Consider the following 26,582-nt stretch of genomic DNA (forward strand, 5'->3'; position numbering starts at 1 on the left):
TGAGAAAAAAAGTTGACATTTGCTAATCAGAATTCTTGGTTATTTTTTCCTTAAAATAAGCAACGTCCTCACTTTTCTTCCTTTTTTTAATCTTTGTTTCTTATTCTTTGGCTTTGATGAATCAGTCCCAGTTGTTGTTCATAAATGAACAGTGGCATGTCATAAATACCTGTTTCTCTATGTGAAGTTTCCCCCAAAAAATTCACAGGAAATAACCAAAGGCTTGTTTAGTATTCACTCTGCCTAGTGTGATTTAGTGTGTTAGCCTGAATGTGTGTAGTGGAGAATTGGAAGCAGAATGTGATAGAATTATTTTTAAAAATATATAACAAAGTGTCAGGAGAACTGTTTCAAAGGAAGATAGATGTGTCAGAACACAGGGTTTTAGTTCCAGCCTAAGTGTTACAGTTAAGGTGACCAGTTGAAAGAATGACTCCCAGAAGAAATAAAAGAAGCTTCACAATACGGATGAGTACAGAATTATGCATTAAAATATATATGCTAAAGAATTACATTTTTATGTGATTCAGTTTTGAACATTTAAGTCATTCACCCTGGGGTTCCTCCAGAATTTGCTTGATTCCTTGAGCTGTGGCTGATAGTACTTCCATTTGATGTTGCCTGTATAGTTCCAGGGCCAACACCACTTGATAAATTATGGTAATCTCCAAAACACCAGTGATTTTTTCAGCTGTGTTTAAAGGTGGCATTTTGATCACCACTTTAAGGGGAGCATTCCACCCACTGGCACCAATGTAAGGGGCGTTCTTCCACGGACCACCAATGCAAGTATATTTGGTAGGGGTTCCTTGAAAATGAAAATTATGTCAAGGGTTCCTCTAGAGTAAAAACACTGAGAAAGGCTAATGTAAGTAAACAAATATTTAGAAACATAGAAAAGTGACAGCAGAAAAAGACCAAGAGGTCCATTGACTCTGCCCTATTTTTTTAAATTTATACATGCTTTTGTAGTTTTTATTTTTTTGTTGTTAACTTTTTTGTCTTAGTATAGACCTATGTTTGTCCCAAACATGTTTGAATCCACTTGCTGTTGCCTGACTAAAGACTGGTTCAACAGAAACCGGCCGACATTCAGCAAGTGTGTACAGCAGTCTTTCCCAGAGAAGCCCGCCTAATTCTCAGCTTCCATTGAATGGGCATGCTGGAATAACAGCAGCCGTTCGTCATCCAATCAGCGTTTGCAGCCAATAGCTGAGTTCGCTCACTGATGTGTTCTGGCAAGGGGGCAATCCCTCTGTCAGAACACAAAAGCTCTGCGGGGAGATAGCTGTACTAACATTGCATCCTCAGTCTTTTTTTTTTTTTGTTCAGCCCACTGTGGAAAAAAACAATGAAAGAAAATGGAATGGAAAAATAGGGGAAGAAAAAAAGGGAAGAAGAAAAACAAAGCACAAAAATGAAGAAAAAGGAAACTGAAAAATTAAATTTGTCCAGAGATGCAAAGGCTTACAAACTGCGATCAGTAATAAAAACAATGAAGGGAGGAATAAATGGGAAGACAGAATGGAGGAAACAACATCCATGGATGAGCAACAGATGACTGTAGTCATTGTATAATAAAAATAAGTGTGGCACCCCATTAGGTAATTATATTTGTTAAAATATCTCTCTTCGATGTCACCCAGTTGTCAGTAGTCAGGGCAATATTCTTATGAATGGAGCTCCTGCGCAATAAGAAAGCCACACTATTTTGAAACTTGCGGGTTCCAGAGGTTATTTCCCTGTCACGTTCTTCCAGGCTAAATGGGCATTTGTAATTCAGTAGGCAACTGGTAGGAGACTTGACCATTTTTGTTAATGATGGAGGTTTTTTATTTCAGTTTGGACTAAATTTATGAAGAAATATAATTTTGTTGGATATGTTTTTTAACAGAAAGTAGAAAATATATTTTTATTTCCCAAATTTTCAGTCTTTTTTTTATTTATATAGTAAAAAAAAAAAACTAGTGGTGATCAAACAATGCAAAAACAAAGCTCTATTTGTGAAAAAAATTATAAAAATGTAATTGCGTACAGTGCTGCATGACTGCACAATTGCCAATTAAAGTAGTGCAGTGTTGCAATAGCAAAAAATGGCCTGGTTATGAAGAGGGTAGAAACTTAAAAATCATTGCAATACAGTGTGAAAATGTAATATTTTTACATTTTGACCATAGGTAACACTTTAATTTACTTGAGTCATTGAATGCATATAAAAGCAAAAAATACAAGGTTGAGGGATCATCCTCAGCATTCATATATTATAAAGAATGCAACAAGGCTAAGATAGAACACGAAAGACACAGGAGAGCAAAAATAAAATCCCAAGAAATTCTTTAAGTATGTAAACAGTTAAAAAGGGAGGACAGACCACATTGGCCCCATAAAGAATGAGGAAGGACATCGGGTTACAAAGGATGGGGAGATGCGAAGGTATTGAATTTAATCTTCTCCTCAGTCTTCACGGGGAAATCGGGGGGCTTCAGTAACCAAAACTGCACTGTTTATGCTCATGACAAATCACAGGAAGCACCTCCATGCTTTACAGAGGACAGAATTAAATTAGACTTGGGAAACTTAACATTAATAAATTACCGGGACCAGATGGCTTGCATCCGAGGGTACTTGGGGAACTCAGTCAAGTAATTGCCAGACCATTTTTCCGAATTTTTAATGACAGTCTACTGACTGGAATTGTACCAGGTGATTGGAGAAAAGCCAATGTATTTAAAAAGGGCCCAAAATACATCCCTGGGAATTACAGACCAGTTAGCCTAACATCAATAGTATGCAAGCTCTTGACAAGTTGCAAGTTCCCCATAAACGTTTACTGTACAAAATAAGGTCCCTTGGCATGGACCATAGGGTGAGTAAATGGATTGAAAACTGGCTACAAGGGCGAGTTCGGAGAGTGGTGATAAATGGGGAGTACTCAGAATAGTCAGAGGTGGGTAGTGGGGTCACCCAGGGTTCTATGGTGAGACCAATCCTATTTATTTTGTTCAGAAAATACCTGGAGCATGGGGTAAACAGTTCAATCTCTGTATTTGCAGACAATACTAAGCTAAGCAGGGCAATAACTTCTCCGCAGGATGTGGAAACCTTTCAAAAAGATCTGAACAAATGAATGGGATGGGCAACTACAAGGCAAATGAGGTTTAATGTAGAACAATGTAAAATAATGCATTTGGGTGGCAAAAATCTGAATGCAATCTATACACTGGGGGGGGGGGAGAACCTCTGGGGGAATCTAGGATGGAAAAGGACTTTGCGGTCCTCGTAGATGAAAGATGTGCTACCTGTTTGCTGAGCTATGCACATTACGCCAAATTTTTTGAATTTTCTTTGTGATCACATTCTTAAAGCACACATCTAAAATGATGTTTGTACCTTTTTATTAATAAATTCATACATTTTTTTAATCTATGCCATGTGGAAGCCCTCCTATTTTTTATTTATTTTTTTGTTTTTTATGATCATCCTTTACCCACTGCTGGAGAAAAATCTTTAAGGATACCACACAAGATCAGAAGATTGTGATTGCCTTCTGGCCCTTGGTTTATTTTTGCCTATCCCACTGCTGAGATCATGTGCCTGCACCTTTCCATCATTGGAGATCGTGACATTGGACTTGGGTGTCCATACATGCTTGTTTGACTCACCGCCGCTGGCGTGTATGTCCACGCCCTATGTTAAGAGTACCTACCCCTCTCCCCCTTTCTATTGATTAGTGCAGTTTACATTTTGCACAATTGATCGTTGTGTGTGTTCACTTATTACCCAATTTATTTATGGAAATTATATGTAGCTACAGCGCTGCACTTCCTTTCACATTCTCTGTTTACAATTTGTTGTTTGCTGGCAGCTTTTACTGTGTCATTTATAATTATTTTTCACTAGTAGCGCAGTAATTTTGTTTTATAAATACAAATATATGTAGACAAAGAACATGCTGATAGGAGGGGAGAACAGAGGGATGACATCATCTGGGTGCTGCTGCTCTCTCACTGTCCAGTCAAAGGCTGGGGATGGAGATAGGATAACACTGCATCCCATTAAAGTGGAGGGCCACCCTGAAAAAAAAAATATAAAAAATCTAAAAAAAATCTAAAACATCGCGGGCGCCCTGGACAGCTAAGTGGGCTGATTAATTCAGCAGCTGCAGTGTTTGCAGCTGCTGACTTTTTTTTTTTTTTTTTTTTTTTTTAAACGGCCCTCTGCTTTAAGTTTATCTAAAACCAATTTTTGTTTTTGTTTTAAATAGAGTAGTTAAAACCCATGTCGAGTTTTTTTATTTTTTTATTTTTTGCTGTCATTGTGGCCCACTGATTTGGCCTAATGATTATTATCACTGGTACTGAAACTGGGGGGAAAAAATGTAACCTCTTGATTTGTCATTTAGGAGAGGTTTGCTTATACTTCCTGTTGCCTTCTGATACAGGAAATGAAGAAACAGCTCCCTAGTGGGGCATAGCAAAAATAAACTTGACAGGTGTTTTAATTATTTTCCTACTCTAACCAAAACTTTAAAAAGTTCTGGCTTTAGATATGCTTTTATTGCAAGCAGGGTCATCCAACTGGCTGTAGTTTGTGGCAGAGGGGTATAAATCTCAGCAATGGAAGTGAACTTCTTTCAAGTGTGTTCTCCTGCAGCTTCTTTCAAGTGTGTTCTTTGGGAGCAAGCTATCACATGTATCTCCTTAAGTAGTACATTTGCGTCCAGATAGCGGTTTTTCATGTTATCAGACCAATTCCATTGCTTGCCCCATTTTGCCTCTCTAAATCGTCCCTCATTCTCAAGTTCCGAAGTTGGAAGGCATGCAGCTGTCTATAATTTATTGTTTCTATTTGTTCCTGCTTGTCAAAGACTGGGGGAGAGCTCAGGTGTGTTCCGATCCAAGTCCAAACCCAAGTAAGTGAGCCCCCTACCAATTTACATAATTTCTCTTAGCACGTGTCTTGTGCCTCACTCAAAGTCCGAAAAAGAAGCCTACTTTTTGTTTCCGATTTAGGGATGGAGTTGCATGTAATCATACACGTAATTTAAAGTCTCATTACCCTCTTGCTTTCTATGTAGAGGAAGGTTGCTACGAGATAACAAGAGGAAAAATTACTCAAAACAAATTGGATCTAGCTATTGTAATTAAATTCAATGCACAAGTGCATATTATTAGGAGAGTTATCTTGAAACATTGGGATATACCGTACTTAGAGAAGAGAGAGTCCTGGCATCTAGATGTCCACAGAACCAATATTTATTTTAAAAAGAGCTAAGAACTTAGAATTTAAAATTGCACCTACTGATGCAAAGGAAGGGGGGGGTGGTCCCCAAATTGACTGAATATTTAAAGAGGAAGTAAACTCTCCCACTCTGATGCTTCTTTTCATTTAGTCCATTATAATAAGTAATTATCAAACTATAGCCACTGTAATCCAGCCAAAATCGCATATTACTTACTGTTTAAAGAAACTTTAAAAACTTGTTTCCAGGGGTTAGGCAGTGCCATCTTAAGTATTGTTTTCTGAGTCCACAGTGGAGTGTATTTCTGCCCTTACATTGAGCACTTCCTGTACTGTTAACCAAGCCTCCTTCTCAATCCAACGTTTCTATGGCAACCCTGCTTCCCTGTTCATAGCTGGCTTGTTTTATTTCATAGTATTTACTTGTGCAGATTATCTAGTGTTTGCCTTTGTCAGTCTTATCAGCTTCAACTGATAAGACTGCAGTACTGCTGTCCCATGCCCTGCTTTACACTGCATGTGATGTCACATGGTCACATGGGGTGTAGGAGGAAGATCTCAGTCTCCTGGGATTTCAGTGTTGTGTGCCGTAGGAATTCCTGATAATAGATAGACAAAGTACACAGAGTGTACCGTAAATCAAGGGAGATCTGGGCATGCTCAGTGATGTAATTCTAAAGAACAAAAAGGATTACAACAATACTAAGCAAGTAAGGAGATATCTACAAGCAGTGTTCATTATGGTTTTTTATGTTGATTTACATGGGACAAAGTTGTGGGGGAGAGTTTACAACCACTTTAACAGACTTCATAAAGTTCAATTCCTGTCTGGCCTATAGAAATATGTTAAAAAGAATGCATTTATTTTGCCCTGAACACAACACAAATACAGGAATAATGCGTTTATTATATGCAGCACCAGAGGTGTTATTTATGGGATTCTGCGTCTCTGCAAGAAATTTTATGTAGGAAGAACGAACAGAGAACTAAAAACTCACATTAGGGAACATTTTACAAAATCCTAAAAGGGAGTGATTATCACCCACTACCTACAAACTATAAGGAATTCCACAAAAAGACTGAAAGTGCTCTCTTTTGGGGAAAAGAAAGTGTAAAATGAGATTGATGGGGTGGCATTTTTATCTGGAAAATCTCAACGACGTAATCCGAATAAATATTTTTAACTTTTACACCATTGCCCTCGCTAGACTCGTGACATTGAATTATTTGCATTTGACTAAATAGTCAATTTAAAACATGAATATTTTAAAGCACATTATACTTGCCATTTTTAAACAACATTTTTTTTTTTACTTTTTTTAACTGATTTCAGTAACTGTATATTGATGTAGCCTTTTCTTATGCAACATTCATTTTGATAAAAAGAATAATTTGGGAGAGTATACAGTATGCTATAGAGTTGGGTTCTTTAATTGTGCACAGCAAATTAATAACAGCTGTTCAGTCCCCGCTAGACACGTTTCCCTGTGTGTATGTCGACATGCAGCTAAATGCTTCTAATCTACAATAAGCCAGACTGAGTGTCATTTTGAAGCTTTATTAACAAAACAGGGTGGGTGAAACTATTAAGAAAAAACAAATAAAGATGCATATAATCAGTATATAAAATATACAGAAAAATACAATCTACAGCTAGGCTGTATATGGTGATAAGTAATTCTCATTAGCAATGCTGCATTTAGGGGGTGCAAGTTTTAGTCCAACATGTGTTCTGATAGCTGGTTCCTTCTTTCAGTCTCTAAGATTGAGTTTGATTTCCCCAGGATGCACCTGTTTCTCTTCCTTAGACTGAAGAATGATGGGAACTTTTGTTAAAGGTGAACAGTGTCTATTTTCTGCAACTACAGTAAATTTACCACTGGCTCCATTTTGTGGTCAAATATGCTATTGCAGGCAAAACAACTGAATATCCTGCTAGAGGCAGAACATCAACCAGTCTTGGAAGGCAGAGAGTCAAATTTAAAAACCGTTCCAAGCTCCTGCAGCTTTCCTCGAGAAAGACTGGTAGCCCATTCAAACACATCAGAAGTGGCACAGGGACTAACAGTGATATCACTCATAAATGTTCCTTTTATTTTCGCCAGTTCAATTTTTTTCATCCAGAGGGGCTGGAGCCCTGACAGTGTTGAGCATTCTCATTCCCAAAAACACTTCTCCCTATTTTTTTCCAAATTTTGTGAGAGTGGAGCAATAAAATATTTACATTCCAGGCCAGTGGAATACCCATGTGGTAAATTATCAGTGCAAGTGTACTGTTAAAGATCTACTACCCTGTCATTTTAAAGGGGTTGTAAAGGTTTGTTTTTTATTTTCTAAATAGGTTCCTTTAAGCTAGTGCATTGTTGGTTCACTTTTTCCTTCAATTTCCCTTCTAAATGTTTTCTTTGTTTTCTTTGTCTGAATTTCTCACTTCCTGTTCCTCCTCAGTAAGCTGTTCTGGCTGACTAAACACTGCTCGGATGATGGTGTGAAGTTTACTAAGGATAAACAGGAAGTTAGAAATTCAGACAAAGAAAAAAAAGCAATTAGAAGGGAAATTGAAGGAAAAAGTAAGTGAACCAACAATGCACTAGCTTAAAGGAACCTATTTAGAAAATAAAAAACTAAGCTTTACAACCCCTTTAATTTCAGGGACACAGTGGGTATTCAGTAAGGCATTTACATCATAGTTATATAGTCAAAAGCCTTACACCAAATTTATGAAAAGCCTGCAATAGATTCATTCTTAGTACGTGCAACAAATTCCTGTAGTTCTTATTTGCAACACTTTTACTGTATGGCACCATTGTTGCAACAAATGCATAAAGAAATACCACCATATTGGCTATAAAGAAAGTAGAGGTAATAGAGTTCTTGTAGGAGTAAATTGTTGATTGTGTCACACGTGTTGCATCTTTCAGACAATTCTGTTACAAAATTTGTTTTCAAGCTTCACTGAAACTGATATGTTTCCATTACTCTCCAAACTTCTCCAAATATCTTCTCTGCCAGTAAAACTCCACCACCTCTGAGAGTATACAGTGGCATCAGGCACCAAGCAGCCAGTAGCAGATTCTTTAAGTCCTTTAAGTTGCAAGGTGGGGCCTCCATGGATCAGACTTGTTTTTCCAGCACATTCCACAGATGCTTGGTGGATTGAGATCTGAAAAATTTGTAGGCCATGTCAATACCTCAAACTCGTTGTGTTCCTCAAACCATTCTTGAACCATTTTTGCAGTGTGGCAGGGCACACAATCCTGCTGAAATAGGCCACTGCCATCAGGGAATACCATTTCCATGAAGGGGTGTACTTGGTCAGCAGCAATGTTCAGGTCATCTTCATATTAAATAAATCTGTACACACATGTACATCTTGATTTTTATATAAGTATACCCCAACACCTTCTTCCCATTCTGCAAGCCTGGTGTCATCTCTTCCCCAGGTAAGTGACGCACATGCACCCGTAAAAGAAATTGTGATTCATAAGACCAGGCCACCTTCTTCCATTGCTCTGTGGTTCAGTTCTGAAGCTCACGTACCCATTGTATGCGTTATGCAGCCCCATACACAACAAACTGCAATGCCCATGTTTTCTACTTTCAACACATCAACTTCAGGGACAACATGTTTACTTGCTGCCTAATACATCCCATCAATCAATGTCATTCACTTAACCTCTCAGTGGTCAAAAAAGGGACTGATTGGTTTATATCTTACTGATACAGTCATGAGACAGTGACCAGTTCCGCCATTTGTCACATTACAATGTGAAAGATTTCTAAAGTGTACCTACAACATTAATTATGAAATCCACGTAGTGTGTTTATCAGCAGATCACTTTTATTAGTTAAATTATAAGAACAAGCTGTGATAATATTATATTATACAGTGCCTTGTATTATGCCAAAGTATACTTTGTATACATTTTATATATATATATATATATATATATATATATATATATATTTATATATATATTTTTTTGTATACTTTGTATTATGTCATTTGTGCAGAGCCAGGGAGCACTGATGAACTAATTTTATTTGACTACACATTGTAACTGGAATACTTGTGTACTGCTTTCGGAATTAGAGTTTAATCAATTAGGAAGCAGTTCAAGTATTTTTGCAACTAATAAATTTCATGGTATTTAATGTAAGTGCATTCCTATTTGGTTAATTGGAGGATCTATTCGCTTCAGTGTAGCTGCTGCAATTTTTTTAGTTGCACGGCAGGAACCAATTAACTTGCAAATTGCCAGCTTACTTTTATCCTTTGGGTCTTATTTGTGTTTTTTTTTTGCCATCTGAATAGACAAAATGTTTAAAACTTGCTCTTCCTGATGGTTGGATGTGCTTTGTGGTTGTTATATACAAATTGGTAGATAATAAAACGACTCAAGCCATGGTAAAAAAAAGTTTTCCCTGGCACTTTATAACATATACTGGGGGTTATTTACTAAAGGAAAATCCCCTTTGCACTGAAAGTGCACTTGGAAGTAAAGTCGCTGTAGATCCGAGGGGGACATCGAGGAATATAAAAAACAGCATTTTAGCTTGTACATGATTGGATGATAAAATCAGCAGAGCTTCCTCTCATTTCAGATCTACCCCTTATGCCGCGTACACATGTAGCGGACTACCCGACGGACTTAGTCTGGCGGACTTCCCGCCAGACTGTCCGTCCGACTTTCCGAATGGGCTACTTGCCCACACACGGCACTTTTTCAGCAGACTAATACGGCGTACTAAGTCCGCCGTATTATCCACCCTACTTTTGAAATGAACGGACTCGCCCACACACGCGGAGGAAAGTCCGCTCATTTCGAGCGAAAATCCAGGTAGGCGGGGCCCGCGAAGGAGACGTCGCTGGCCCCGCCACCTGGTATGGACTTAAAGGGGAACCCCAACGCCGAAAAAATCGGCGTGGGGGTCCCCCCCAGGTCCACATCAGACCCTTGCCCGAGCGTGCTACCCGGCCGGCCAGGAAAGGGGGGACGAGCGAGCGGCACCCCCCCTCCTGAGCCGTACCAGGCCGCGTGCCCTCATAATAGGTGGAGATGATGTCCCCGCCTATTATGATGTCACAGTCCCAGCATCCTCTGGGACTGTGACACCATAATGGGCGGGGACATCATCCGGTGATGTCCCTATATAAGTCGCCGCACGTCCGGTCCTCGTCATTGTGAGCGGAGGGAGCGACGAGTCAACATCTGAAGAGAAGAGAAGAACAGAAGGCGGCAACGACGACAGCAGCAGCGGCGACAGAAGACTGGGCCACCGCCTGTAAAAGAGCTATAAGTAGGCGCAGTGGCCCGGCAGAAGAACCGAAGAGGGGGACAAGACCCCCAAAGTCGGAATAAGAGGGTGGCGGCGAGGAAGAAAGCCGGGCTCCTTCGCTAGCAAAAGAGCTAGCAGAAGATAGCGGAGGAGTCCGGCGAGAAGACCCCCGAAGACGGAAGACCCCCGGAGCTGTGCAATAAACTATTTTTACCCTTGTGTGTTGTTGTTTTTTTTGTACATTTTTTCACAGGTGAATGGGTAGGGGTACATTGTATCCCATACTCATTCACATAGGGTGGGGGGCCGGTATCCGGGGGCCCCCTTATTAAAGGGGGCTCCCGGATTCCGATAAGCCCCCCGCCCGCAGACCCCAACAACCAACAGCCAGGGTTGTCGGGAAGAGGCCCTTTTCCTCATCAACATGGGGACAAGGTGCTTTGGGGTGGGGCCCCCCTTCCCCAAGGCACCCCCCATGTTGAGGGCACGCGGCCTGGTACGGCTCAGGAGGGGGTGCCGCTCGCTTGTCCCCTCTTTCCTGGCCGACCGGGTAGCGTGCTCGGACAAGGGTCTGATGTGGACCTGGGGGGGACCCCCACACCGATTTTTTCGGCGTTGGGGTTCCCCTTTAAGTCCATACCAGGTGGCGGGGTCAGCGACGTCTCCTACGCAGGCCCCGCCTACCTGGAGACCCGCTCAAAATGAGCAGACTTTTCTCCGGGTGGAAAAAGTCCATTCATTTAAAAAGTACGGCAGACTGGCATTCGCACGGCCCGGATTGTCCGCCGAAATGCAAGTCCAGCGGGAAGATTGGAGTGCAAAACTACTTTCTAAGTCCGCCGTACTTTCGGGTCAAAAAAAAAAAAAGTATGCCGGAGGCTACACACGGGGGGATTGTCCGGCGGACTTGAGTTTGCCGGACTTTTCCACACGATTGTTTGATCGTGTGTACGCGGCATTAGATTTACAGCAACTGCACTTCCAAGTGCACTTTCAGTGCAAAGTGGATTTGCCTTTCGTAAATAACCCCCACTGTGTATATCATTTCATAATGGCGATATCTATTGCTCTGTTTGCTGAAAAACGTTTTTAAATCCTATGTGCTCTCTCCCTAAGCAACTTTCCTAATCGTAGTAAAAGGTGTTTCCATTTTAATTATATTCCGTTTACGAAGGTGACCTTTTTTTTTTTTTTTTTTTTTGCTATATTTTGAAGTGCCCAGGTTTGTGACAGGTTTAGTTTCACATTTATTTATAACCAAAGATTTTATTATTTTCTGGTTGTTAGAGTAGAAAAGTAGTAAAATTCCTGTCTTATTGTGAGTCAAGGACAGTGGTCACCAGGACAAATAAAAGGTTAAAACTACCAAGTGGCGATTCAAACAGCAATAAAAAAAATTACAAAGGTTTTAGTCATTCACTATTCCGTCCAAAAAAAAGCTTTGAGTATATTTCCTTAACTTTTTTATTTAAACTTTTTTTATTACATTTTTATATATAAAAAAAGGACATAACAATATTCACAAACATGTGCATCATTCCTAGAATATACATACAGTGGGACCTTGGATTGCGAGTAATGCGGTTTATGAGCATTTCGCAATACAAGCTATTTAAAAAAGAAAAAATCCTGACTCGCTCTGTGAGCGTTGTCTCATAAGACTGGCAGGATTTAAAGTGGTGTTGCCACCAAAAAATTTAAAGCTGCTTAAAATTCGTAAAAAAAATTAAAAAAAATAATTGGCAAAAAAAAATTTTTTACTCACCTCTAAATACCGGTTGCTAGGGGGTCCCTCGTAATCTGCCTACTTCATTGCCCGGGCTGGTGACATCACTTCCCCTCGCGCCGCACATTCACCTGGGACCTGTCATGTGTCCCAGGTGACTGTACGGCGTATCACGGCGCCCTGCGCCGCTTGCGCATGCGCAGTGGGTGCCCGACTGTGAAGCCACAGCCGGGTGCCCACAGTATGCATGACGGCGCCGCGAGCGGAGCGGGGAGCGAGGGGGGGCTTCGTTCCCCCGCATCGCTGGACCCTGGGGCAGGTAAGTGTCCGATTATTAAAAGCCAGCAGCTGCAGTATTTGTAGCTGCTGGCTTTTAATTTTTTTTTTTTTTAGGGGGTACCCCACTTTAAGCTGCTAGGGTGTGCAGTACCGCATTTGGCCAGAGGTGCAGGGGCGTCAGTGACGCTCAGAGACACTTGAAAACACTCCATTCCCGAGTGTTTTTGAGTGTCTCCGGTGACCTCGTAACTCTGGCCACGTTACAGGGTTACTGCGTACACAAGCAGTGGCTGTGGAACTGATTATCATTTTTCCATTATTTCCTATGGTGAAAACTCGCTTTTATATACAAGTGCTTTGGATTACAAGCTTTCTTCTGGAACAAATTAACGTAATCCAAGGTATTACTGTATTATAAAACATTTTAAATCCTCCAGAATATTCTCAATTTTCTTCCATTCTAAAGTTCTCTCTCAACCCGGCTCTTCGTTGTCCAACAATCCCTTCCCCCTCTTACTAACCATGGATTACCAAATATGCCTAAAATGTGGAAAGTAAATTATTTATTATCTTAAGGGATGGAGTCGAGATTTAGGTAGCTAAATATATCCATCATCCTGACTCCATCCTTATTACAGTGACATACAGTACACACAGTTGTGCTCATAAGTTTGTGAATTATTAAGCTTTTTGCTGCCAGAGAAGTCTTTTTTTTTTGCACACATGTTTAAACAATTATTTTAGGCCTGACCATTACATAAAACCCCCAAACATTAAATATTTTCTGAAAGCAGACAGCCTAGAGAAAAAAAATGTGGTAGTTCCAATTTTTTTATGTCACTTGATATTACTGCAAAGGTCTAGGAAACTCAAAATTTCACACTAAAAGGAATTTTAGGGCAAATAAACAAAATAAACTACCCACATTTTTGGTAAAATATAAAAGCCGAGATTGCATACAGATAACCAACATGTCAAATCAAAAATTTGCGTGTGCCCGTGAAATGGCACCCTATATTTACTATGGGTGATGCTTCAAAAGCCCCCTATAGGTCATCAGTTTAGTGTTACGGAGGAGGTCATGTGGTGGAATTATTGATCTCACGCTGGCGTGCGTGGCGATATGTAACGTGTACACATGCATTTACGTTCGTATGTGCGTATATGTGGGGGTGGGGGCCTCAACATTTTTTTGGGGGGGGTTATGCTTGGGTGCAACTTTATTTTTTGCACACAAAAAAAATTATTTTCTTTTGCTTAACTTTTTTTTTTCATCAAATAGGGGACAAATTGTCCCCTATGTGATGATTTTTAGGTGACAGGTTCTCCTTATTGAAACATGCAGGGTCCAAAAGACCCTGCATATCTCATCTGGGCTCCACTGAATGTATTGCAAAGCAGATAGCATTGTGATACATCCCCTCCCGGCTATGCTATCTGGGGGCACGGAGAGCCTGATCGGGAATTGACGTCATACACGTCGCTTTCTGGGTCACAGCTAAAAGGGGAGGAGAGCGAACGCGTGTACGCTCTCCTCCTTTCCTTCCACCAGCCACGCTGGTCCCAGGCCCACAGATGGGCAAGCAGGGCCTGAAATACATGGCGGGGACACTGGTACCAGAGGTGTGTGGAGGCAATTGACCAAATGCATCCACCTGGCAGGCAGGAGTCTGCCTGTCAGTTTTACACCAGAATGTATGTGAAATCCCCTGCTGTCAGCTCCTTACGACGTATGGGCCTGGCAACAAAAGGCATACCACCAACTTTTTGAGATGGGAATGAGGGACACCTATCAGCAAAAGTATGCAGGCATAGGACACACCCCTTGCCACATCCCGTTAAAGAAGAATTGTACAAAAAAACAAGATTGGTTAAACCCACAAGTGCTTTTTTTACCACTACTATTCCTATATATTGGCTTTTGGAATTTACAAATGCAGCAATTTAGAAATCAGATGAGAGGGTTAGCACTGGAAAACACTTTTTGAAAGATAAAAAGGGCATTTTATATACAACTATATAGATCAGACCAAAATGAGGGACAAATGAGGAGGAATGGGGGACAGAGGGACATTTCTCCAAATCTGGGACAGTTGGAAGCTATGCGAAAAAATTAAAGTGGAAATAAATTATCTCAGTCAACATTGACTATTCTTAACCCTTATGCTGCTTGCATTACTAAATAGATAGGAATGTATTATTGTTTACTTGTATTAAACTTTTTTTTTTTAATTTCTTCAGTTGCTTCCTGGTTTCTGGCCTAGGCCAACATCTCAGGACTCTTCATTGTCATTTTTTTTCTTTCATCTGGTGGAAGGGCTTTGTCTGCTAAGGACGCTACCTGTCTGCTTGCCTGAGCTAAGGGCAGGAAATAAGTGCTTCATGAATCATCTTGCCCTTACTCAAGATGATCCAATGGTCAGATTTATTTGGTGGTACAATAATCTTTGTTTGTATTGAATATAGTTGAACTATCTTGTATCACCATTCAGTATTAGGAGTTAATGTTTTCTAGTGTTGAATGAATAATACTCAATATTCAGGTCATGGTAGGGGTGTGGTAAGATACATCTCCATACCTCCCAACTTTCTGAGATGGGAATGAGAGACACTTATAAGCAAAAGGATGTAGGCGTAGGACACACACCCTGCCATGCCCCCCTTAAAGAAGAATTGTACAAAAAAAGATTAGTTAAACCCACAGGTGCTCTTTTATCACTACACATTTTTTTATATTGGCTTTTTAAATTTACAGCAATTTAGAAATCGGATGAAAAGGTTAGCATTGTAAAACACTTTTTGATAGATACTGTAAGTAAAGCATTTTATATACAACTACAGTAAAACCTTGGACTGCGAGTAATGCGGTTTATGACCGTTTCGCAATACGAGCTCTATATTTTTTTAAATCCTGACTCAATTTTGCGACCGTTGTCGTGCAAAACTAGCAGGATTCAAGCCTCTGGGTGTGCAGTACCGCATGTGGCCAGGGGTGTGGGGGCGCAGGTGATGCTCTAAGGCACTCAGAAACACTCCGTTCCCGAGTGTCTCTGAGTGTCTCCGAGTGTCTCTGGTGCCCCCCACCTCTGGCCACATGCAGTACTGCATACACTAACAGTGACACTGGAACAAATTATCAGAGTTTACATTGATTCCTATGGAGAAAGTCGCTTTGATATACAAGTGCTTTGGATTGCAAGCATTCTTCTGGAACGGATTATGCTCCTGATCCAAGGTACTACTGTATATAGATCAGGCCAAAATGAGGAAATAATAGTGCAGAAAAGAGGAACAGGGGGACAGTCCCTCGAAATCAGGGACAGTTGGGAGCGATGCATCGCTGTAGCATGTAATGGAATTGTGTTATAACCATGTTGGGGGTTACATCAAGAGTATAAATCCTATTTCTGTATGACTGCAAAAGAATTATAATTACTTCCTTTGACCACATTCGGCTGTGTAAAGCACAGTTATCTACAGCATGACAGAGAATGTAATAGAATTGTCTTACCATGATGTAGATCATTCAGGTCATGTTTTACTAGGCTGATCACTCTTCCTAGAAGGATTTATGTAATACCTAGTCTCCAGAGACAGAACTTGTTTCAGTTCAAAATAGAGATCAAAGAGAAAGAACCGAAAGAGCAGCATTCACATACTCATTCTGGTATGTCAATACAATGTCATGGGTCGCCTACGGCTTAATCAGAATGATCTCACTCCAGCCACTTGACCTCTGTGCCTTTTTTCTATTCATACATTCCAATTGTACTGAAAAAGAACATAGGTGCTCCAGTGGTGAAAATCAATAGAATATAATCTATGCTGCATAGCAGAGCTGCACGTGGCAGTACTTTGTGAAATGTAAAGCCGCGTACACACGGGCGGACTGTATGGCCTACTTAGTCCGCCGAAACACATTTCAGCGGACAGTCCGCTCGTGTGTGGGCTTCAGCTGACTTTTTCAGCGTGCAGTCCGGCGTACTAAGTATTTCGGATTTTTCGAAATACTGTCCGTCGTACTCGCATTTCGGCGGACAATCCGCCCGTGTGTATGCCAGTCCGCCGTACTTTTGAAATGAGCGGACTTTTCCCGCCCGGAGAAAAGGCCGCTCATTTCGAGCGGGTATCCAGGTAGGCGGGGCCCGCGAAGGAGACATCGCTGGCCCCGCCGCCTGGTATGGACTTAAAGGGGAACCCCAACGCCGAAAAAAATTGGCGTGGGGGTCCCCCCCAAGTCCACAACAGACCCTTGTCCGAGCACGCTACCCGGCCGGCCAGGAAAGGGGGGCGAGCGAGCGCCCCCCTCCTCCTGAGCCGTACCAGGCCGCGTGCCCTCAACATGGAGGGTGCCTTGGGGAAGGGGGGGCCGCGCGGCCCCCCCACCCCAAAGCACCTTGTCCCCATGTTGATGAGGACAAGGGCCTCTTCCCGACAACCCTGGCCGTTGGTTGTCGGGGTCTGCGGGCGGGGGGCTTATCGGAATCTGGGTGCCCCCTTTAATAAGGGGGCCCCCGGATACCGGCCCCTCACCCTATGTGAATGAGTATGGGGTACAATGTACCCCTACCCATTCACCTGTAAAATAAAAGTACAAAAAAAAAACACAACACACGAGATAAAATACTTTATTGCACAGCTCCGGGGGTCTTCCGTCTTCGGGGGTCTTCTCGCCGGACTCCTCCGCTATCTTCTTGTAGCTCTTTTGCTAGCGGAGGAGTCCGGCTTTCTTCCTCGCCGCCGGCCTCTTCTCCCGACTTCGGGGGTCTTGTCCCCCTCTTCGGTTCTTCTGCCGGGCCACCGCGCCTTCTTATAGCTCTTTTACAGACGGTGGCCCGGTCTTCTGTCGCCGCCGCCACCGCCTTCCGTTGTTCTTCTTCTTCTCCTTCTTCTCCAGGAGATGTTGACTCGACGATCTCTCCGGCCACAATGCCATGGCCGCGCTGCGCGGCCACTTATATAGGGACAAGGGGCGGTGTCACATGGCTTTATGTCACATGGGTTGGTCACATGGGTTGATGTCACATGGGGACTATGACATCGTAAGGGGGCGGGGTCACCATGTGACACCAACCCATGTGACATAAAGCCATGTGGCACCGCCCCTTGTCCCTATATAAGTGGCCGCGCAGCGCGGCCCTGGCATTGTGGCCAGAGAGAGCGTCGAGTCAACATCTCCTGGAGAAGAAGGAGAAGAAGAAGAAGAAGAAGAAGAACGGAAGGCGGCGGCGGCGGCGAAAGAAGACCGGGCCACCGCCTGTAAAAGAGCTATAAGAAGGCGCGGTGGCCCGGCAGAAGAACCGAAGAGGGGGACAAGACCCCCGAAGTCAGGAGAAGAGGCCGGCGGCGAGGAAGAAAGCCGGACTCCTCCGCTAGCAAAAGAGCTACAAGAAGATAGCGGAGGAGTCCGGCGAGAAGACCCCCGAAGACGGAAGACCCCCGGAGCTGTGCAATAAAGTATTTTATCTCGTGTGTTGTGGTTTTTTTTGTACTTTTATTTTACAGGTGAATGGGTAGGGGTACATTGTACCCCATACTCATTCACATAGGGTGGGGGGCCGGTATCCGGGGGCCCCCTTATTAAAGGTGGCTCCCGGATTCCGATAAGCCCCCCACCCGCAGACCCCAACAACCAACGGCCAGGGTTGTCGGGAAGAGGCCCTTGTCCTCATCAACATGGGGACAAGGTGCTTTGGGGTGGGGGGGCCGCGCGGCCCCCCCTTCCCCAAGGCACCCTCCGTGTTGAGGGCACGCGGCCTGGTACGGCTCAGGAGGGGGGGGGCGCTCGCTCGCCCCCCTATCCTGGCCGGCCGGGTAGCGTGCTCGGACAAGGGTCTGTTGTGGACTTGGGGGGGGACCCCCACGCCGATTTTTTTCGGCGTTGGGGTTCCCCTTTAAGTCCATACCAGGCTGCGGAGCAATCGACGACTCCTTCGCGGGCCCCGCCTACCTGGAGACGCGCTCGAAATGAGCGGACTTTCCTCCGCGTGTGTGGGCGAGTCCGTTCATTTCAAAAGTAGGGCAGATAGTACGGCGGACTTAGTACGCCGTATTAGTCCGCTCAAAAAGTGCCGTGTGTGGTCAAGTCCGTTCATTCGAAAGTATGACGGACTGTCCATCGGATTGTATGACGGACTAAGTAGGCCATACAGTCCGCCCGTGTGTACGCGGCTTAATATTTCTGTAATGCATGTTACATAGTTAGTCCAGTGGAAACAACTCAAGTCCATATAGTTTAGCCAATGGGAACATATAAATAGAAAATCGATTGTTCCACATATCACATGCACTGGTCAAATGGGGAAGTTTGGAATCTGATAATCATCCCTTACAATGTCGTTTCCTCTGTAGTCGGTACAGACGCCAGTAGGGATGAGCCGAACACCTCCCAGTTCGGTTCGCACCAGAACATACCGAACAGGCAAAAAAAATTGTCAGAACACACGAACACCGTTAAAGTCTATGGGACACGAACATAAATAATCGAAAGAGCTCATTTTAAAGGCTTATATGTAAGTTATTGTCATAAAAAGTGTTTGGAGACATGGGTCCTGCCCCAGGGGACATGTATCAATGCAAAAACTTTTTTTCGGGAGCAGTGATTTTTTTAATGCTTGAAGTGAAACAATAAAAATGAAATATTCCTTTAAATATCATGCCTGGGGGGTGTCTATGGTATGCCTGTAAAGTGCCACATTTTTCCCATGTTTAGAACATTACCACAGCAAAATTACATTTCTAAAGGAAAAAAAGTAACTTAAAAGTACTTGCTATAATGAATTGTTGGGTCCCGGAAATATAGATAAAAGAAGTCATTGAAAAAAAATGACAAGGGTTCCCCCCAGTCCATTACCAGTCCCTTTGGGGGTCCCCCCAAATTCCATTCCAGGCCCTTCAGGTCTGGTATGGATATTAAGGGGAACCCCACGCCAAAAATTAAAAAACCAAATGGCGTGGGAGTCACCCTCAAAACCCATACCAGACCCTTCAGACCCTACCAGACCCAGTGACGTACCTGGGTGACCCTGCCCCCTCTGATGCCCTCAGTTATATAAGAACTGTCAAAGGCGATGAAGCGTCACACAGCAGGAGCCTCCCATAGAAGAGTTTACTAAAGTGACGAAAACTCTCTTACAACAGAATAAAAATTTGGAAGTGATGTAATGTGTTGTAGTGTATTTGTATTGTTTTTTTCAAACAACTGTATGGATGAAACGAAAATCATACGAATTGGTATCATACAAGAAACTTTTTCATGTTTGTCCCATCAGATAATATCGGATGAACTGTCGTGATCGGCTCTGGAAAGCTGTATACTATCCATCAGATTATCGTACGATCACTTCAATAGTGCTATTTTTCGTATGATTTTCGGATTGTGTGTACGGGCCATAAGGTGAATGCATTTTTGTTTATCGTTGCTTAGTTGATAACGTTCAGATAATTGTTGCAATAAAGTTCAAGCGAAGCGTTATATTTGTTGAATATTAAAATCAAGTCAATCTGTTCAGTCACACTCCTAAACTATATTGAGCTGCAAGCTCACATCCAATAGGGGATTCCAACCCACTTACCAATAATATACTGTAAATCAAATATGAATACAGTGTAGCACTGTACAAATATTGAAACACAATATTCATGTGTGCAATAAAATTAACAACATACAAAATGTAACAATAAATTATTACTCTTGTAATTTATCAAAAATGTGCCTGAATAAGTGTCCATATACATATATGACAAGAGTCCACGCTAAAATACAAAACATGACCATCAAACACCAAGAAAAAGGAATTGCGTGAAAATGTAAGAATCTTCTTCTTCCACTCTACTCCACTATCGTGTGCACAGTGTGATGTATTTGTCATTTTATTTATATGGACATTTTTTCAGACACATATGTATTTTTGAACATTTTTGATTAATCACATTAATAATAGTTTATAGTTACATTTTTTATGTTGTTGATTGTATTGCACATAGTGAATATTGTGTTTGATTATTTGGGCAGCACTACACTATATTTGTGTATGATTTATATTTTCTGAAAACGCCATTTTGTGCTGTAATTTTGCTTGAAGAAACAGTCCATTTAAACCTGATATTTGTGTTTGGAGAGGACTGGAGTGAGCTGATTCATCCCGTGTCTTTCTATGTATCTATGTTTTACTAAAACTGGAGAGTGCAAAATCAGGGTGCAGCGCTGTGTAGAAACCAATCAGCTTCCAGGTTTTTTGTGAAAGCTTAAAGTGTCACTAAACCCACATCATAAAAAAACTGTCACTAAAGGGTGTAATATATGCTGTTCATACTCAGTCACTATGAGATTTGTTCTCTGTATTCTGCAAAGAACCTGAATGAACCTGCTGTTCTATATTTCCACCTTCTGTTCATGTCCCTAATTCAGCTAGAGATTTTGCAGAGCAGTGTTGGCGGCTCTGCACATGCTCAGTTTTCAGTGATGCCCCATTCACAGCTGAGCGTTTTGTAGCTTGAATCCTGAAGCTACAAAACGCGGGAGGGGAAAAAATTGATTATTCTCAATGGAGATGGTTCACATCTCCACTCCAAGTCGCTCGAAGCTGAACGCCTGAAGCTCAAACAAGTTCTGGTCCCTTTTTTGTCGCTCAAATTGGGCAGATTTGGGCGTTTTTCTTCTTTTTACATTGGTGAACTTTTGCTCTGCACAAAATTGCGGCAAAACGGTAAAGTCACGGTAAAATTGCAGTAAAATCACATGATTTTCTGCCTGAAAATGCTACGGTCAGGTGTGAATGGGGTCTGAGTTTCTATGTTGAGCATTTCCGCTTTATCACATCTGAGCAGCCCATGTGATTATAGAGTCACACATGTGGGTGTATGCACAGTGGTAAATGACAGCCCACTACCTCCCATCCTCATCCATGCCCACTAACCGGCAAGACACAATGGGGGCAAGATATTACATGTAGATTGATGGATGCTTTACCTCCCTCTTATTCTAAGACACCGGCTGGGGGGGCATGATACAGTCTGTGACTGGCAGAAATCTTCTCACACCATATTTGCCAATAAATAATAAAGATTTGTTTTCAATTATATATCTGTATGACTTTAAAATAATTTATTGATATTAATTTTTTATTTTTACTCTGTATTCCGAAGGCCATTTTATTTTTATTTTGAACATATGTCCAGCAGCAGAGGACTAGAAGCTCCTCCTGCTTATGTTTCCTTGCAGGCAGGCTGGGAAAGAGCTGAGTCATGTGACTACCATGCACAGCTGCACCAGACTTTGCACTCTCCAGTTTTAGTAAATAAACCCCTGCATATCTCCAGATAAAAGCCCATCTGTGCCCACCCTATCCCACTCCTCTATTTATGGAGCATATATGGAGTTCTAAAGAGGTACATGTAGACATCTGAAGATGCCTGTAAACTATTACAGGTGTATTTTAAAATGTAGTTCCACTTTTGAGAAATCCCCATGTTTGTGTTCCCTCCACGCAGTATGAAAAAAAAATATTTGTTACCTTTCCTGTTGTTTATTTTGGAGCAGGTTTATACAGAACTACAAGCTATTCTGAACAATTTCAAAGTACTGTAACTGAAATAATGTGTATGAGCACTCAATGTACCTCTCAAGCCTTGGGAATGCTAATCTTTTGTTAGGACAGACTGTGCATATACATATACTGGCTGAATTCCCTTGTCAAAAAGATTTTATTGAACATACAATAGAGTATTTGACAATAGGTTAAGTACATAATATACATCAGAAGTAATGAAGTTCAGAGTTATATATTCAATACAATGTAAATGATATATTCAACTATAATTACTACTATAACAATAACGCATATTAATGGCATGGTTTATTAGAGGAATTAACTTCTTAAGTAGGAAAGAGCTTCAAAATCATAATAGGAATAGATAGAGAAGAAAGGAAAGATAGGAAGAGGAGAAACTAGGAAGGGAAGAAGAGAGGTCCGCAGGGTCGAGTCGAGGGCCGCCATATCACTCAGAATCCATATACTGTAATCACTTACCCATCGGGCCAGATACCACAGTAATAGAACTTCTTTGTTCAAATTTGATGGTAAATAATTTTTTATCCACGGATGCCATACTTTTTCAAATTTGATAAGCGTGTCAGCTTCAAGAGCTGCCATTTTGGCTTGCTTCATAGTGTTGTTCATCCTATTCACTAGCTCATCCACAATCAATGAAGGGGATTTCCAGGCTCATGCAAGTGTTTGTTTTGCTGCAGTGAATAAATTAACAATTAATTTAAATTGGGTGCGTGTTAGAAAGTCTGGCTTTCGATTGATGAGTGCCATTGAGGGATTTGGGGTAATGGATATTCCTAACATTTTAGATGCTATAGTAAAGATCTCATTCCAATAAATTTGAGCTTTGGGACATGAACACCAAATGTGGAAATGTGTTCCTAACTCAGCGCATCCACGGTAACAATCTGATGAGTAGTTATGTACATAGTTTGCTATTCTAGCCGGTACAAGGTACCATCTTATTAGTACTTTCTGATTTGCCTCTACCGCTAATATATTGGGAGAGGCTATTTTGGTTGTTAACCAGACTTGATTCCATTCTGTGGTTTCCAGTGTTTGTTCTAAGTCCACCTCCCATTTCTGTACATAAGCTGGTTTTACTGTTTCAGGTTTAGCTAACAATTGAACATATAAGGTTAAGATTATGCCCCTAGCATGAGGGTCGTTTTTACAATATTTTTCATAGTTAGTTAAATTAGTTAGTGAACTGTCTGTGGTTAAAAGAGGCATAAATACATTTTTGATCTGGAGGTACCTAAATAGTTCTGATTGCGGTATTCCATAATTATCACAGAGGGTTGGGAAAGGGATAAAGGATGAGGAATTCACAAATTTGTGCATCTGCAGCATATCATTTCTAGCCCATGCTCTGAAAGATCTAGGAGATACCCATGCTGGGTAAAATGCAGGGTTTTTGTAAAAAGATAGTAGAGGATTATGTAATGATTGCAACTGATTTCTGAATTTGTATCTGTCCCATAGGGAAACAAAATGTTTTGTGATTGGATTATGCAACCCTCTACGAGCTCTCGGTGAGAGCCAAATCAGGTTTGCCATTGACAAGGGATCACATTCAGCAGCTTTGATCGATACCCATAGAGGGGATTCTTGTAGTGCATGATATTTAGTTAATGATGCTATATGTGCTTCTCTATAATAAGATGCAGAATTAGGACAACCTAGACCTCCATTTAATTTAGGGAGGTAAAATGTGTGTTGCTGTGTACATGGTCTAGAAGAACCCCATATAAATGCATTTGCCTTTTTCTGTATAATTTTCAGGTAATAGGCAGGAATTGGAATTAGTAAGACTCTGAAAAGGTACAATAATTTGGGTAAGACTGTCATTTTTATTGTGTTGATTCTTCTGAATCATGATAAAGGAAGGTGGTTCCAAGATTTCAACATATTTGTTATATTTTATAACAATGGAGGGTAATTAACCGAAAAACGATCCAAGAGTGATGCAGTGAGGTGTATTCCTAGATATGGAATTGATTTATCTGCCCAGGTAAATGGGAGACCTACCTTAGCTGAACTTAATTCTAAATTTGAAAGAGATACATTTAGTGCTACACATTTCTTGGGATTAATGAAAAGGCCAGAGAAGGAAGCAAAGTCATCAAGTATTGGCATTAGGTTAGGGCCTGATACTTGTGGTGATGAAAGAAATAGGAGGATATCATCTGCGAATAGACAAATTTTGTGTTGAAATCCCCCTACTTAAATACCCGTTATGGTGGGATCTGATCTGATCCATTGGGCAAGTGGTTCTATAAGAAGTGAAAATAACAGGGGTGAAAGCGGACACCCCTGCCTAGTGCCCCTTTCAATATTAAAGGTATCAGATTTATAACCTGCATATTTAACATATGCTTTAGGTTTATTATATAGTGCCCTGATCCAGTTAATAAAATTTGGGCCAAAACCCCACTTCTGTAATGTGTAATGCAGGTAGGACCAGGATATAGAATCAAAAGCCTTTAGAATATCAAGTGCGAGAAAGCAGGAGGGAATTCAACGTGTTTTGGCAATTTTGTGCTAAAAGAACTGCTCGGCATACATTATCGCCTGCTTGTCGTGTTGGCATAAAGCCAACTTGATCATGATTTATAAGTGTGCCAATGAATCTACTTAGATTGGATGCTAAGATCTTTGCAAGAATTTTGATATAAAGATTTAGCATTGATATAGGTCGTAGTTAGTACAAGAAGTATCATCGGAATGGGGTTTGGGAATCATACATGTGATCGCCAATAAGGATTCTTGTCTAAATGATTTATTTTCGAGTAAATCATTGAATGCCTCTGCCAATATAGGGGAAATAGAGTCTGAAAAGGTGCCATAGTATAATGCAGAAAAACCATCTGGTCCTGGTCTTTTATTAATTTTCAACTCTTTGATGACCTTTTCTACTTCCTCTGCCGTGATAGGTATCTCAAGTTGTGTTTTTTGAGAAACAGTTAGTTCAGGTAGGTTAATTTGTGAGAAGAAGGAATCTGCTTTGTTTGAATTGAATGTATTCCGTGTATAGTGTATTTAAGTGAGAACGAAATTTGTGAACGATTTTAAGGGGGTTGCTTGTATATATGTTTTTAGATTTAATTGGTTTAAATTAGTTATTTGTTGATCTGAGTACCCTCGCCAGATATGTGCCTGGTTTGTTAGATTTCATGAAGAAAGCATGTCTGGAACGACGCCGTAATTTATCAGATGATTCTGTAAGAAAAAGATCATACTCCAGGTGTGCCTTCTCTAAATTATTTTTAGTAGTTGGATTAGGATTGCTTTGGAAAGATAAGAAAAGGGATTTAAATTGTGTTTCTAATTTACGTGCAAGATTTCTGCGTTCTCTATTGAGTATTCCATACTGCTGCTGAACTGTTCCCCTCAAGACCGGTTTATGTGCTTCCCACAATGTTATTGGGGACATTTCTGGGCTTTTGTTGAATGTTGAATATTCTTTCAGAGCATGTTCAATTTTGTGACAATATAAAGGGTTTTTAAGTAATATCTCTGGTAAATACCATGTTTTATCTTGTGCTTTAGGTATGGTTGATGCAATAGTTGTTAGGACTGCATTATGATCAGACCATGGGTTGGGGATTATATTTGATGAGAGAATCTCAGGTATCATTCCTGTGGTCAGGAAAATGTGGTCAATACGACTGAATGTTTGGTGAGGGTGTGAAAAGTAGGTGTAATTTCTTTTTGTTGGATTATTCTCTCTCAATGAAGCTATTAAATTGTGTTTGGAAAGGAGTTGAGAGAGAGATATTTTAGAGTGGTTATGGGGTGGAGTATATGGTGTTTTGTCCAGAAATGGTAGGAGAACCTGGTTGGAATCGCCACATACAATGATTGTTATACTGGCTGAATTTCATTCCATCTACAGTTATTATTTTGAACAAGACTTTTGGTAAATTTTCATTCGATCAGCACTGCAGTCCTCATCTATGGCCAGCTTAACTATGTTAACCGTTTCAGTCCTGGAAGATTTTACCCCCCTCCAGACCAGAGCACTTTTTGCGATTCAGCACTGCGTCGCTTTAACTGACAATTGCGCAGTCGTGCAATGTGGCTCCCAAACAAAATTGACGTGCTTTTTCCCCCACAAATAGAGCTTTCTTTTGGTGGTATTTGATGACCCCTGGGGTTTTTATTTTTTGCGCTATAAACAAAAAAAGAGCGACAATTTTAATAAAAACGCATTATTCTTTACATTGGAAAAAAAATCGCAATAAGTGTTTACTGATTAGTTTGTGCAAAAGTTATAGCATTTACAAAATAGGGGATAGTTTATGGCATTTTTATTAATAATTTTTTTTTACTAGTAATGGCGGCGATCAGCGATTTTTATCGTGATTGCGACATTATGGAGGACACATCGGACATTTTTGACACATTTTTGGGACCACTGTCATTTATACAGCAATCAGTGCTATACAAATGCACTGATTCCTGTGTAAATGACACTGGCAGTGAAGGGGTTAACCACTAGG

General features: G+C 41.2%; 1 protein-coding gene across 4 annotated transcripts in view; it reads left to right on the forward strand.

Annotated features, from left to right (window-relative positions):
* The window catches only part of SPHKAP (SPHK1 interactor, AKAP domain containing), a 354,145-nt gene that overhangs the window by 48,737 nt on the left and 278,826 nt on the right, over positions 1-26,582 (forward strand). For 2 of the 4 annotated variants that reach the window (XM_077488504.1, XM_077488507.1), the window contains exon 2: positions 19,798-19,922. The exons of the other annotated variants lie outside the window; for them this stretch is intronic. In XM_077488504.1, coding sequence (XP_077344630.1) covers positions 19,891-19,922 — 32 coding nt within the window. In that variant the 5' untranslated portion in view covers positions 19,798-19,890. The remainder of the gene's footprint in view (positions 1-19,797; positions 19,923-26,582) is intronic. 4 annotated transcript variants of the gene reach the window in all.

This window comes from Lithobates pipiens, unplaced genomic scaffold (genome assembly GCF_037356315.1).
Source record: "Lithobates pipiens isolate NorthernLeopardFrog02 unplaced genomic scaffold, aLitPip1_a1.2 Scaffold_18, whole genome shotgun sequence".
NCBI classification, from domain to species: domain Eukaryota; kingdom Metazoa; phylum Chordata; class Amphibia; order Anura; family Ranidae; genus Lithobates; species Lithobates pipiens.